Raw genomic sequence first — 14,993 nt, 5'->3', positions numbered from 1 at the left:
TTAACATTTTCCATTATTGTTCATGATATTCCCCTTCATACAGACCCGGAAAGAAACTGATAATGTGTGTAGTTTCAAATTTATTTATCTGCTAGTGATGTCAGGCTCAACAGTTCTCCTGATGCTATAGTTTGTTTGGTATTTCATTTACTGCCTTGTTCTATGCTGCAGGAGTGATTATGCTTCATTGGAAGTACCATGAAGTATGGAACAGGAAGGAAATACTGTAACCAATTTTATTTGTATGTGGAGGATAGTTCATGCAGTGTAATAGGTTGAACTTGGTGGGTAGCCAGACACTCATCCAGCTGCTCTCTTGCTCCCCCTTCTCAACAGGACAGAGGGAGAAAATAAGATGAAAAAGCTCGTAGGTCAATATAAAGACAGGGAAATCACTTAACCAGTTGCTGTCATGGGCAAACCAGACTTGATTTGGGGAAAATTAATTTCTTGCCAATTAAAATAGAGTTGGATGGTGAGAAACAAAGAGAAAAACTAAAACAACCCCCCACCACCTTTTTCCCAGGCTTGACTTCATTCCCAACTCTTCTACCTTTCCCTTCCTGTCCCGAGTAGCACAGGGGCATGGGGAATGGGGGGTAGTGATCAGTTCATAACAGTAACTCTCTCCTGCTCCTTCCTCCTCACACTTGTCTCTGCTCCAGTGTGGGTCCTTTCCACGGGCTGCAGTTCCTGTCAGGACAACCTACCCCAGCATGGGCTTTCCACAGGCTGCAGTTCCTTCAGGCAATATCCACCTGCTCTGACCTGGTCCTGTCCACAGCCTGCAGGGAAATTCCTGCTTGTACCATAGTCTCTTCCACGGGGTGCACGGAAATACCTGGTCCACCGTGGTCTCTTCCAAACCTTCCATGGGCTGCAGGGGAATCTCTGCTTCAGGGGAATCTCTGCTTCAGGGAAATCTCTGCTCTGGTGACTGAAGCACCTCTTCCCCTTCCTTCTTTCCTGACCTTGGTGTTCACAGGGCTGTTTCTCACACTTTTTGTTCCCTCCTCCTCTGCCTGTGTGGCATTTTTTTGCCCTTTTTAAAATACTTTCTCCCAGAGGCACCACCTGTGTGGCTGAAGGGCACAGCTGTGTCTTGCAGGGGGTCTGCTGGAACCGGCTGTGTCCGGCACGGGACAGCCCCTGGCCTCTCCTGGCCACCCCTGCAGCCCTGCCCGTCCGCTACCAAACCCTTGCCCCGTAAACTCAAGACATGCAGGCAGATTGTATTTGCCAAAACTCAACTGGATTTGAAGACTGCATTAAGAACCAGAAAAGAGATGGTTCTTCTGCTACCATTTCATACATTGTTTGTTTGGGGGCTTTACTTTGGCTCTCGATTTTTAAGAGAATTCTTACTTGGCCAGATTTTTTAACTAAACTCCCTTTACTTTGTTGCTTCCTTGCTCCTCTTGCAAAGAGCAGTGTACATTTATTGTCTGGTATATTATGTATGTCTGTGGTTATATGTCTGTCCTGTATCTTCCCTATACAGTTGGGTCTTGAGGCTGACTGTGATAACGTTTGCTGAGTATTTCAAGATATAATTTTTGATGACATTGTGGCAATGCAGCTTATAATGAGCATCCCTGTCCTTTTGTTTTGAAATACTTCCAAAAGGAATGATGTTTTCTCTGATGACATGAATTCACCTGTTTTAAGCAAAACAAGAAAACTAGAATCATGACCCTTGCTTTAAGTATCATCATTTGACAGCTGTATTTTTTTTAAAGAAAAAGTGATGTCATTTTTAGTTGCTATTCAAACATATTGATGACTAAAATCTTCACAGTAAATATTGAACTGTTTCCTGACCAGGAAAATGCACTGCATCTGTGCGTGTTTATTTAAGTAATTGCATGATTGAACATCCTTTTTTTAATACCTATTTTTTATTATTATCATTATTTTGGGAAATTATGAACAATGCATTTGTTTGACTAAATTATTGTTAATTTTTAATTTGTTTCACACTCAGTTTTCATAGAGAGTTAAGTACAGTTGACATTTAAAATCTACTGAACAGAAGCAAAAGTATGTAGAGGAAAGACATTGAGCTATGTCTGATTATTATGCTGTGTATGATTTTCAAGGTATGTAGTCTCACTTGCTTAACTCTATATATTAAAATAAAACCCAAATTTTTCTTAATCCTTTAAGTTTCAGTCAGTTTCTCCACTTGCATTAGTTGTTGGCTGTAAAAATGAGTAAGTTGAATAACTTGATCTGAAAAGTGTTTTTCTTTGTAGCTGCAGATGAGGCCACTGCTGTATAAAGCTACAAATTCTGTTTTCAGGCACTTGGAAAACTACTTTCAAGTGTTCACTTAAAAAAATATTTTTGCAATAGGAGATAAATAAAGTTTTCTTTTTTAATGGAAGGTATTTGAATATATAATTTAATTTACATTTGATACATTTTTCAGAAAAATACTTAGAGAGAGCTGTGTACTGCTTTGGAATGATTTTTTTTTTTCCCCCCCTAATGTATACATAGGTCAAAGATTACTGGGAAGTTCAGCACCTGTCAATATTCCAGGTTCTCTTGTTCGTTCCTCATCTTTACATTCATCATCATCCCTTTCGACCTCTCCACTCAGTTCTCTTTCACAATCACTGTCTCAGTCTTTTGTTTCATCCACTACGGCTCCTCACCACCAGCAGCCTCAGCTTTTGAAGACAGAACATAGTATGTTAGGCACCTCAGCCTCTTCTCACAACTCTTTAGGTAAGTAAGTTGAAGGCTGCACTTTGTGTATGGTAAGAGGGAACTCAATGGCAGGTAAGAAATGTTCAGTTCAAGGCTTTGCATGTTTCTTATGACTTAATCTGGACAACAAAGCCTAGCTATTGTAATTAATAACACTACTGATAATGGAGTTATATGTGTGGTATGTGGGAGGAAGTTCAAGGAGTGAACTTCTGTTCCTAGTGAAGGGAAAAAAAGAATTCTTGGAAGAGGACATATTTACAGAGGCGTTTAAAAGGCATGAAATAGAGCAGTTGGCATACAGTCAGCAGGAATGCATTTTAGCTGCAGCATTTTGCTAAAGGAAAATGCAAAACAGAGAAAGAGGAAGAATTAAAATTATGTATGAGCTGCTAGGAACAAAGCTTTTTGTATATGTGAATTCCCACTCTTCCTTCTCCTTTTTTGGACTGTACTGTCTTTTATTAAAAGCAGCAAGAAAAAACCCATGTGTTAAGTCTCCTGAATTGCTTTAAATACTGTAAACATTTTCCAGACTGTCACACTTCTGAAGGTAGTGAAATAATGAGTCTTGCAGATGAAAGTGTAAGTTTTACGATGTGGCACGTGTTTTGTTCTGCATGTGAAACATTTTGCAGCAGTGTATGCAGAATTTTTTTTTTTTTCTGCCTTTGTTTTACAGGTTTAAATGGTGTTACAGGGAGTATTTGGGACTTTGTAACTGGGAGTTTCTCTCCTAGTCCATCCCCAGTACTAAGCGGTGGCACTACCCCCTCAATAAGTTCAAATACCAGTGGGAACGAACTAACTCGAGTTAGACAAGAACTTGATGATGCCAAGAGAAAACTAAAACAATGGGAAGAATCTTGGCAACAAGTAAAACAGGTATGCTAATTTATGGTAATATTAAATTATATATATTTTTTTCAACAAACAAGCAGCTCCTACTGCTTTTCCTTTTTACATATCTTCTTATCCTTGGACCCAGAGTTTTATTGCAGTCTCTCAAACGAATATTTTTTCCATCCTCAAAATGAGCTAGCAGCATAAAGGAAACTGAGCTTTTTAAAGAGCAATTAATTTTCTGAAAGTTAATCTGCCTCTCTAGACAGGGAGACTTACACATGTTCAGGATAGGGCTGAACAGCAACATATCTTGATGTTTAAGTAACTAAAGATGTACATTTCCTCCTGTACCACTTTCAGATAATAAACACACAAAAAAGGTAGAGGCTTGCCAGCAGCTGTGGTTGTCTAGTGTACCTGGACAGTATCTAGCCATCTCAGCAGTCAAACTGAGGCTGTTGTTAACTGCCAGTCTAGTGCATTTTCTGTGGTCCTTTCCTTCCCCTCATGTGGCTCTCTCTGTGATGAGGAGTAGTTAAGTAGCTGTACTAAATTTGGTTGGTTCTGATGTCTCTCTACATTAAATTATGAATTTAACATTTGAAATGTGTTCCATTTATAGAGCTCCAAAAAGGCTTCTTGCTGTTTACAGACCAGTAACAGTGACATACCTAAAAATTACATTAAGACAAAACAAGAAGAGTTGTTAATTAGAAGGTAGGATAAGTAGGGAGAAGTGTTAAATTGACAGTGAATGCATTGTTATGTCTAAAATTAGAGATTGCCTGCATCTTTGAAGGCTTTTGAATTTGCTCTTCTGTTGTTAATTTAAAAAACCTGTTTTTTATATTCTGGAAATCTCTTTCGCCCAGGCGTGTGATGCATGGCAGAAGGAGGCTCAAGAAGCAAAAGAACGTGCTAACATCGCAGATGCGGACAAACAACTCGCTCTTCAGAAGAAGGAGGAAGTGGAAAATAAATTAAAAAAGCTGAAGGCGCAGTTAGCTGCTTGTTTATCTACTACGTTACCTTACACGAAAAACTATGGAGATATAGAAAAGATATCTTTGCCAAAGCTTCGTTCCTTACAAAATCGGCTGCACTTAGACTTAGAAACAATAGATGAGGTGAGTTTCTTCATCTGCATAACTATTTTTGATTAACTGAAACTGGCAGCTCAATAACCTTCAATGACATATTTATGCCAGGTTTCACTTCAAAGAACAACACTGCTCTCAGTGTTAACTCTTTCTTTTCTGGAATAGAGGATGGTTCAGATTTCTCAGCCTAATGGATTCTTCTAAGTTTTTGATCAGCTATCAGAACAAATTACAAGTGATTCACAAGAATTCTTGGGGTGATTATAAAAAAGATTTAAAGTCAGCTTTTACTCCCAACGTTTTGGGCACTACCTAAATAAATAAAAATAGTTGCCCTCAATAAATGAAAATAGTTACATGCTTTTCACTTGTTTAGAAGGTAGGTGGTGAGGTTCCCTGCTAGGAGTTTGTTTTGTCAGAGAGGCAAGTACAGACTGGGAGCATAGAATCATTGACGTTAGAAGGGTCCTCTGAAGATCATCCAGTCCAACCCACTGCTCAAAGCAGGGTCAACTCGAGCAGGTTGGTCAGGGCCTTGCCCAGTAGTGTTTTGAGTATCTCCAAGGATGGCGAGTCTACCTCCTCTGAGGGCAACCTTTTCCAGTGTTTTGACCATCCTCACAGGAAGAAAAGTTTTTTCTTATGTCTTTGTGGAATTTTCTGTATTTTAGTTTGTGCCCTTTGCCTCTTCTTTCACTGGATACCACCGAGAAGAGTCTGTCCCTATCTGTTTTACACCCTCCCATCAGGTATTAATAAACACCAGTAAGATGCCATCTCTTGTCAAGGCTAAACAATCCCAGCTCTTTCAGCCTCTCCTCGTATGTCAGATGCTTCAGTCCCCTAATCACCTTAGTGGCATATTGCTGTATTTCACCTTCTCTCAAATCCAGACTCAGTTTCTGCCAAAATTTAGGATGCTCTTTCACTGCCAGATTGAGGGCATTTCTCAGGGGTTTCAAAGCCGAGAATAGCACGTGCCACTCCTCTGAGCACATCAAGGAAGATAATAGTGACCATGCACTGCTCCAGGCACCATACTTCAAACCTTGCTGGACACAACTTTGTTTCCATTGCTTTCTCCCCTGAAATGTCAAAGGGCAATGACACCACATATGACACCAATTCTTGCTGGTTTGTTTTGGCTGTGACGGGACTGTCCAGACAAAAAAAAGATTTCCTTTCGCTACCAGGACAGTCTGCCATATTCTAGTACCTGTTTGAGTTCCACAGTGTCTTCTCTGTCTCAGTTCACCTCCTGTCCAGTGTTGTCTGTATCAGTATGAACTACAGCCTTGGAAAAAAAAGCCAGGCTCTCTTTAGAAGAGTTTAAAACATAATTTAAGTCTTTGTCAATAAAGTAGGTGGATGAGGATGAGACTTGCTAGTTACCAGGCTCCTGTTATCAAGTACATTTACAGGACTCTTGATTGGATTAGGGACCACTGTTGTTTTTCTCCTAAGGGATTTTAAAGAGGAGCAAAAGAGTCTTGGGTTCTCCTACCAAAAAAGTCATTACATCCTGGAATGGAAGTCATCTTGGCCAGGCTGGAGTGATCAGAACCATTACCACCTTTTCCAGCTCCTCAGTTTCTCATTTTTCCTTTACCACTGTGGCCTCTTCTCACCTAGCTCTTCCTTCCAAGAGAAAGTTGCCATCTTAGGCAGTGCCACACATAGCATTCTTGGTTCTTCTCTTAGTCCGAACCATGTCTTGCTCTTCAAAAATTAACACGCATCAAAAAGCATCTAGCTTTTCAATTCTTCCTGTTCCTTAATAGGGTTGATATGCCTTATCACATGGAGACATTTATTTGCAGTTGTAACATACTCCCCAAAGACTGTATCAGTAGCTTTATGCAAAGTATCGCACATTTGGGATGCTTCCATTTTGTCCTAATGCGAACATCTCCCATGGCATGAGAAAATGTAATGGTGGTTTGAAGTGGCAAAATGAGTGAGTATATGAAAATGAAAAAGGCTCATTTCCTGGGGTTTTTTTGGTTTTGCTTGTTTGCATCTCTCATCCCAATGTTGCAGGAAAATTTCAGTCCAGAGGTTCAATCCTAGATACTTTCCTTTCCAAAAGCACCTATACTCCTCCAGCTGCTGCTTTAAAGGTTGCGCATGCTCTGATCTTATGACCCTCAGTTCAGCATCTGTCATACAAAAACATTGTCCTTTGTGTTGTTAAATTAGAAGTTTATTCAGGACAGCTAAGTGTAAAGCTGCTAGAATGCAACTGTATACTTTGGAATCGTTTTTACTGAGTGCAATAATCTTTTTACAGGTGATTTTTCAGCTTCAGTCAAAGAAGTGTATCGTTTGTCAGGAAGGTGATCGTAGCATTATCCTGAATCCATGTCAACATTATGTACTTTGTGATCACTGTGCAGCTGCACAAGAAGAATGTCCCTGCTGCAAGAAAAAAAAAAATCTGTGGTAGCATACAGGCATAGTACTCGTATCATGTTCATGAATTAAATAATTTTATGGGTTTGTATTTTGTGTAAGAATTATATCACTCATAATTAATCCATTTAATAGTGCTAGACTGATTTCCATTTTGATGTGAGAAACTTAGTTACTTTAAGATAGAGAATAAAGCTTGCTCACCTTTACATATCAGCTTCAGTCATTTGATAAGGTTCTGTAGTCTTGAGGTTCGTTCATTCCCCCGCAATCCCATTGCAGCCTTTTCTGACTTCCACTTACATTCCCAGTTTACAAGCTACTTGGTTCATTTGCACTGTAATCACTTTGTATAAATCTTACCATAATGCCTGAATGAAGTGTTTATACCTGTTATTTTCATTAACAGAAGATGGATACATAGATACAGTAACTACACACTCCATAGTACAAATGGTCCCTTTGCCATGTCTGTTGTTTGTAGAACACCAGACCCAGTATTTTGGAATCGGTCTAACACTATGTTTACTTGGATGTTTGAAAAACTCTGATTAATATAAAAGCACTTTTTAATTATTGTGTTTTGGTAGAAGATATGTTGTAAATTGCTTCAAGCTGCTTTCTAGGTCTTACGTTTATTTTTTAATATGCAATAATATGACGTGTTATATGTGTACTGTGAATTTAAAAGATTTCACATGATTTTAGTGTTAAATCACAATATGATTAAATAGAAATGACAACTTAGCTAGTTTTTTTACAATTTATAAGTTAACTGCGTACTGTAGTATTTATAAATGTACCAGCGGAGAAAAAACGAGTGAGGCACATACGCTTTCATATTCAAAGACATGTTTTCAATTTGAGAAACAGATCAGTTTTAGTAAACAACTGTGCATTTGCATATTTCCCTCAGTTTGGGTGTTTGTAGTCTTTAAGTTTTTGTACATCTAACCTGTGTGGTACTCATTGGGAACGGATATGATATATAAAATATTACCAAGTGCCTATGCCCAATATCCTATAAAATGGCAGAAGACATAAAAAAAGAATTTTGCAAATAATTTCTATTGCTTAATTTTGTATTGAACAATTTGACAATAACTAGAATATGTCTCTTGCTTTTATAAATATTTAAAACCACACTTTTTTCAGTAATGAAGTAATGCATGTTTGAAAGAAACTACAAAATTATTTAACTATGTAATCAGGCAGTGACACTTTGACACAGTGATTCTTTTAAAAGGTGGTAATATCCTTACTTCATCCTGGTAGTTGGGAACATGCAGTTCAGGAGGAGTAGTTAGTTAATTACGGCATGTTAACACTGTATATTTTTACTTTTCTTACATGGAATAATTGCCTGCATTACTCCTTTTACTGTTAAATTAAGGTGTGACACTAGTACAACTTAGATTGAAATGACCTACTACTGTGTTACATGATTTCTATCTCAGTATTACTGTATTTAGTACAAAAAGTGAGTTCACATAGGCAGCAAAGAGTTAATCTATTTAAAGTTCAGTCATGCTAAAACAAAAAACAAGATGTATACTAAAATTATTATTGTCAAGATGGAGCTTTTATAACTGTGTCAGCGTTAAATAAAGGGCCCAAGCCAATAGTACTGAAATAACTATCTCCTTTGGGTTTTAGCGTTCTTTGTACAAAGGCTTGAGTTAGCAAAAAATCATTACACGTTTTCCGTGAGAACTAAATGTACAGGCTTGTCACTGCTTTCCTAAGACATGTTGATCTGCAGGAACATTTGAGACCTTTTGGGAAGGGAGAAGTAGGATAAAATATTAAATACATTTCTACTTGATTCTGTTTCAAAATTTTGTCTGAAGATCACTTTAAAGACCAAAGTTGGGTTTAATAATGTGATTTTGTTGACTTTAACACAGTTTCTCTAAAATGTTTGTACTGAGAAAAGTATAAAATTGGACTGTATTTGCATTTTCCAACACACTTTTCTGTCCTAAAATAAGATATTGCCATTTTAAAGGTGTAGCCAGCTTTGGACTTTTAAAAAAAAGGAACTTGTATCACCAAGTTTGGCTGTAGGTATTAATGTATTTTTTGCATCTGTGCAGTCTATGACAAAGACTGATTTTTGAACTTTAACAGCATTTTGGACTAAAGCAAACTTAGTTATGTAAGGGTTTTGTTTTTTCAAACAGTGAGCAAATCAAAGAATAATATGTAATTATAGTTTGAAATTATGTTACATATTTTTCAAACAAGCATTTGTTTTGGACACCAGTCTACTATATTTATCTAGTGTGGAACAGCATTCTGCAACCATTGTGCTCACAAAAACATTCAGAAATATCTTAGTGAAAATTTTTGCTTTGGTATTTTAGAAGAAACCAGCTTCGGGCCACGTTGTGCTGCCCATATGCAGCTATGTGACATTTGTTACCGACGAGATATGGAAGCTTGGTTTTGTGCTGTCTTGTCAAAGTTTATCGTTCTTCATGTGTATTTTAGTGCATTTGCCTATGTCCTAGGGCTATTTTGTGGTCCCTTTTTTTGGTACTAACAGGCGATTTTCGTAATGTCATGACACCAACAAAAAAGGAATGTAAACAGCACTTGCAGTGTGAATCATCACATTGACATTCATAGTTTATGTGTGCTGCATTTTTAGAGGAAATTAACTAATATATTTAGTCTGTTGCTTTTTTAAGTTGTATGTTTTGTTGTTTTACAATGATGAATCTTGAAAATAATTATGTGTGTCCTGTAGTAATATCAGTACTGAAAATTTTGCAGGTGTTCCCTGTAAGTTTCTTTGGTGCTGAAATACAGACACATTTAAAAACTGTCAACAAACCATTTTGTGGAGAAGGAAAAAACACATACCAAAGAAACATACCTATATGTGAAATTCTCAGACTGGATGGCTTGCTATAATTATAGATGAATCCTTAGGTAATCACTTGAACCATGCATCATCATAACATAGCAGTCATATGAAAATAATACAGTTGTTCTTCACAAAATTCTTTTTGTGAGGAATTACAAGCAAAGTTTTCTGTATCTTATTAAGCAAGTTGACTGCAAAAACAAGTAAGTATGCACTTTTACACCACTACTTTAAAATGGAGGATAATAAAATACATGCAGTTGACTAGAGACGACTATTTGGAAGAAGTCAGAAGTGAAACCTGACCTTTGTAAGTATTCATCCTTGTACTACATACATTATCTAGAAACTGGATACATTAAAATTATATTTTAGCGAGACTACAATATGGTAATTTGCTGAATTCACAAAATACATAAAAGCAAACTACATATATTTTCAAGATTCATTTTGGTATTTGACAAAGTTCTGTGTTAATTTATGTAAGAATATAATTTTAAATGTGAATGCCATAATGTTGTCACAATTATTTTAGCCTGGGGAATAATAGATTAAAAATGTGATTTCTCAGGGTTTTTACAGTTAGGAGCTGTAATTTAACCAGAAGTATGCTAATTACAGATAGATCCCAAGCTGCATGTTACAGGCTTATTATTAGTCTTCTTTGAATAGCAGATTATTAAAGACATACTTGTTTTGTTCTATATTGCCATTCAGAGTATCCTAGTATTAAATATAGGTAGTAATATTATTACTGTCACACTATGCTTGTGTAACTGTGGTCATCATCAGACCCTAAATAAATACGGAATTTTTAGTCATATTAATTTATGGAAGCCGTTAATGTTTTGAGTGTACAGACAGAAATGATTTTGTGAATGAAATTGTTCTTAATACAAAACGTATTATTTATAATGCATACTCATTTACTTGTAGTGAACTGTTTAAAATTGTTAACACTTGTTAAAACTTTTCTACACTATAGCGTTTATGCAATGGTTTACAGAAGTCATGGAATTATTTTTATTACCAACATGGAAATAAAATTTTGATCTTTATTTCTGAGCTATACTGTGTCTAGAGACTCAAAAATTTACAGATATGTTTTCCTCTGCAAGCCAATTATGGCATTCCTAATAATTTCAGGGTTTCAACCACTGGGATTGGCATTTACTCTTTCAGTGGAGAAAGAGGTCTAACTGATACAAAGAAACTGATGCAGCACAGTGGTCTACTAATCACTTTTCCATTCCATTCTTCTCTGTACCACATGTCCTAAGAACATACAAAATGTCCTGCTGGGCTGGAGCTATCGTTGTAAGTCTATACTGTTATTCTGTCCCTAACAGGGGCAACAGGAGATGCAGTTTAGGAGGAGCACGTAAGTCCCACCTCTTTCCACAGTCCATGCCTCTCATGCCTCTCATACCCCCGCCAGTGTTAGCGGATGTTAGAAACCGCAGCCTATTCAGGCTCACCTTATACGAGATGGTAGCTTTGTACCTTTCCAACTCAAAACTTTGTCCTTCATAAGATGCAGAGAATGTGACAGCATACAGTACTGAGGATGTGGATTCACCAAGGTTTTCTGGAGCTTTTTGTCTTGTCATCTGTATCCCTCCTGGTAATGCCCAGGACTTTTTCAGACACCCCCCCCCCCCCCCCCCCCACAGCTGCTGCACATCTGGCAAGGCAAGTAAATGAAAGTCGGTTACTAAAAAGTCTCAGCTTACATGCTGTCCTTGCATGAGAAATTCAATAATGAAGGTGAGGATAGAGTGGTGGGAGCAATCCGAACAAGGTGGAAGGGAAAGACAGACACACACAGAGTCTTACATGGTGACTTATTCCCAAGTATACTAGGTAATAAAGCTGTAGAGACACATGCCTTACGGTCTTCCACTTGGCTTCCCATACACCCCAAGGCCTTGCACTTGCCTGGCAGAAACAACCTTTTTCACCTAGGTACGCCATTGTGTCCCCAGTTTGCTTTCTGATGTCCTCAGATTTTGAGGACATTTTGAGGCACCTTGCAGCCTCTGTTTGCATGTTGGTGTGCCCCAGAACCCTCAGTTCACGGTCTGGGTTGCCCCCGAGCCCTCCATGTGCCTTCTGGTGAGCCTCAGGGTCCTGTTTGTCCTGCAGTGGGCAACAAAATTCTCCGTTCAGCTTTCTCCCCTCTCCCACAGTTTTCTGGGTGCTTTTTGGTGTTCTCCACTGTGAGAGACTGAAAGAGTTAACGTCTCAAGCATTGTGGGTGGCGCAAGTTCTGCTTAATGACGAACCCTGCATAACAATTAACCCGGCATAACAACGAACCGCAGGTGAGAAGCCGATCAGCACAGACCGGCACAGGACGTCTGCGGCAGGACGCGGAGGGCGTCCGTGTCCCGATACGCTGAGCGGGGCAGCTCACCCTGTGCGGCCAAGGACCAAACAACGGTCACGCCTGCAGGGAGGGAGAAGTTACTCCTCAAACGACCCCCAAGCCCACCGACCCATTTCCTGAAGGTTCTGAAAGCACAAACCGCGCATGACAGCTAATTAGCCTAATGAGTCAGAGTGCCCGCCCGATGGAGGGGCAAGGAGATGATGAAAGGACACAAACGGAAGTCCCGCGCGCGCGCCTTCTGGAACTGGACCTTTAGACTGGAGCAACGCTGGGCCCAGGGGCGGTGAGATCTTTCTCTTTTCATTTCCTCTTCCTCTCTCCTTTTTCATAATCCCTACACCTCATCCCTTTAGACATAAACCGCTGACCAAGTCTGGGACTAGGAGCGGATCCAGCCGTCCCACGGCACTTCTCGGAGAAGGAGTCTAGAAAGCAGAGGGGGACCGCTGTCCGCTCTGAACCTCGTGACGCAACGGGAGGGCTTTCCTTATTCCCTGAATTGAGGTATATGGTTACCATGGGTTACACGGGTCGCTGAGATAGTTTCATGGCAGTTCCTGTAGAGAGAAACCCCGCCACCTACTGTTAACGGCTTCGAAGTTCAGTTTGCTTCTGCCATGAATAAAATGTTTAACTGATCGTTTGGTGTCGTTTCACCTTAGTTTAGCCCGAGGGAATTCCGAACGCAACACGACTCCCTGGTCTGTCCAGCCCGGGTCGTGACATCCACCATCAGCTCTTTTCCTTTTGGTTTGCCCCAGGGCCCTCCTCTGCCTTTCTGTGCCCCTGAAAGGGGGCCTGCAGACCATCGCCCTAGGAGGCGACCGACCGACCGACCAACCATTCCCCGCCGGACCGACGAGCGCGGCGCCAGGACAGACTGTCGAGGTGCCCCAGGGGCATCGGGGCCCCGAGCGCGAAGCCGTGCTGGGGGCTCGGCGGAGATTCCGGGTGCGTCGGCGGGGGGAGGCAGGGGGGAGGGAAACGGTGTCCCCGCGGGGTCAGGAAGCAGAGCAGGCTGCCTCCCGCGGCATGCCGGGAGCTGTAGTCCTGGGGCACGGAGCTGCCTGTCGGCCATTGTTCCTCCCGGGGCATGCCGGGAGACGTAGTCTTCCGGGCTGCTGGGCTGTGTTTACCAGTGCATGCCGGGAGCTGTAGTTTTCGCGGACTCGGCTGCCGGGCAGCAGCGTTGCTCTCAGGCGCGTACGGCGCGGCGCGAGGTGTAGTTTTGTTGCCGGTTTCGTGTGTTTTTTTTGCGGGCTTCCTGCTGCGCCCGCTCCCCGACTAGCGTCCGAAGCGCGGTCCTGTGTGTGGGGCGCCGCGCATGCGCGGAGGTGCCGCTGCGGTCCACGCTACTGTCCTCCAGTAGCGGCAATGCGAGGCCGGGGTGCCCGCGGGATGGTGCCGCCGCGCTCGCTGCTGCCTCCCGGTAAGGAAACGCCGCTGCCGACGCACGTGCGCGGTGTCGGCGGACGCTGGGAGCGCAAAGCGCGGAACTGCAGCGCCGGTGCCGCTTTCGCTGCTGCTGCAGCACGGCAGTGTGCCAGGCGCGATCTTCGGCGGTGGGTGAGGGCCAGGACCACCGGTGAGGCGAGCGATCCCCTCCGGCGGGGGCGGGGGGTGCCTCCCGCCCGCTGGCCGCCCGGGGGTGGCGGGACGGGAAGCTGCGAAGCGGCCGCCGCGGCAGGTTCCCGGTCCGCTGGAGGTGAGCCGGGCCAGGGCAGCCCCGGGGAGTTCCCCAAGAGCCGATAGAAGGGAAGAGGGGACGGAGGCGGGCACCCCCCAGGCGCGGCCACCGGGCGCCTCCCCGAGTCGCCAGAGCTCCCCCGGAGCCTCCCCCGGCCCCGCTCGGCCGGTGCGGCTGCCCCCAGCTCCAGCCCCTCCCCTGAAGCCTGTGCTGTAGCCACAGGCAGCCCCCGAGCCCTGTCGTGAGGGCAGCAAGCTGGCCCTCCGATGTTCTCGAGTCTCCCTTAACGTGGGTGCCGTTAGCGGCGCGGGGAACGAGCGGTGTCTGCGGAAGCTGCTGCGGAAGGAGGGGCTCCGGCCAGGGTCAAGCTACGGTAATAACTGTCACTGCTGCCTCTTTCCCTCTCCCAGAGGCCACGCTGTGGATGCGGTTGTCCGTTCGTCCCCTGGGGATGCCGTTGACTGCAGCAGCCTTAGGCTTGCGTGGGCTGTCTCTGCCTGGCCTCGCTGTCCTCGTGGCGCGGGAGCACAAAGGGACAGGCGGAGCGCTTACTGGCTGTGGACAGGAGCTGCTGAAGCTGGAGAGGCTAGAGGAAGTTAAAGAAGAAGAAATGGAAGGCCATCCGGCTGGCAGCTGCCTCCCGCTGCAGGCAAGAGAGAGCCTGCCTCTCTGTGTGCGGAAGCATCCCTCCTTGTAGTCCACAGCAGGTCAGACCGCCAGGGTCTGTATGCATGACCAGCAGCGCGGTACGGCCACGTAGTGAGCGAGTGAGCGAGGCTACGTGTCTAGGAGGCCTCATCTCGTAAGAGCTGTGAGACACTCGTGTATTCCGTTACGTGGAGGACAGCCAAGCGACTGGAGTTACAGAAGAGGAAGGGAGGAGAGAAGGAGAAAGAAGTGTCTGAGCTGGCAAGGTCTCCTGGCAGCTCCAAGAGCGGGAGCTGTGGTGAGTCCTGGGCCCTCGGGGCC

The 14,993-nt window shown here is 42.8% G+C and overlaps 1 protein-coding gene and 1 long non-coding RNA gene across 19 annotated transcripts in view; one reads left to right on the top strand and one right to left on the bottom strand.

Annotated features, from left to right (window-relative positions):
• The window catches only part of UNKL (unk like zinc finger), a 60,316-nt gene extending 49,306 nt beyond the window's left edge, over positions 1-11,010 (top strand). For 15 of the 18 annotated variants that reach the window (XM_052773070.1, XM_052773077.1, XM_052773076.1 and 12 more), the window contains 4 exons: positions 2,503-2,733; positions 3,398-3,600; positions 4,434-4,688; positions 6,952-11,010. In XM_052773070.1, the coding sequence (XP_052629030.1) occupies positions 2,503-2,733; positions 3,398-3,600; positions 4,434-4,688; positions 6,952-7,107 (845 nt within the window). In that variant the 3' untranslated portion in view covers positions 7,108-11,010. The remainder of the gene's footprint in view (positions 1-2,502; positions 2,734-3,397; positions 3,601-4,433; positions 4,689-6,951) is intronic. The other 3 variants (XM_052773067.1, XM_052773084.1, XM_052773071.1) reach the window with 2 other exon arrangements.
• Positions 7,823-13,326, bottom strand: LOC128134862 (uncharacterized). The gene is made up of 2 exons (XR_008232858.1): positions 12,995-13,326; positions 7,823-12,894 (listed from the first exon to the last, which is right to left on the bottom strand). It is a non-coding gene; the product is annotated as an uncharacterized LOC128134862 (long non-coding RNA).
• Positions 13,327-14,993: the final 1,667 nt, after the last annotated feature.

The sequence above is a fragment of the Harpia harpyja genome, chromosome 21, assembly GCF_026419915.1.
Source record: "Harpia harpyja isolate bHarHar1 chromosome 21, bHarHar1 primary haplotype, whole genome shotgun sequence".
NCBI lineage: Eukaryota > Metazoa > Chordata > Aves > Accipitriformes > Accipitridae > Harpia > Harpia harpyja.
Note: the sequence above shows the minus strand (reverse complement) of the source record. Positions and strands in the feature narration are given on the sequence as shown.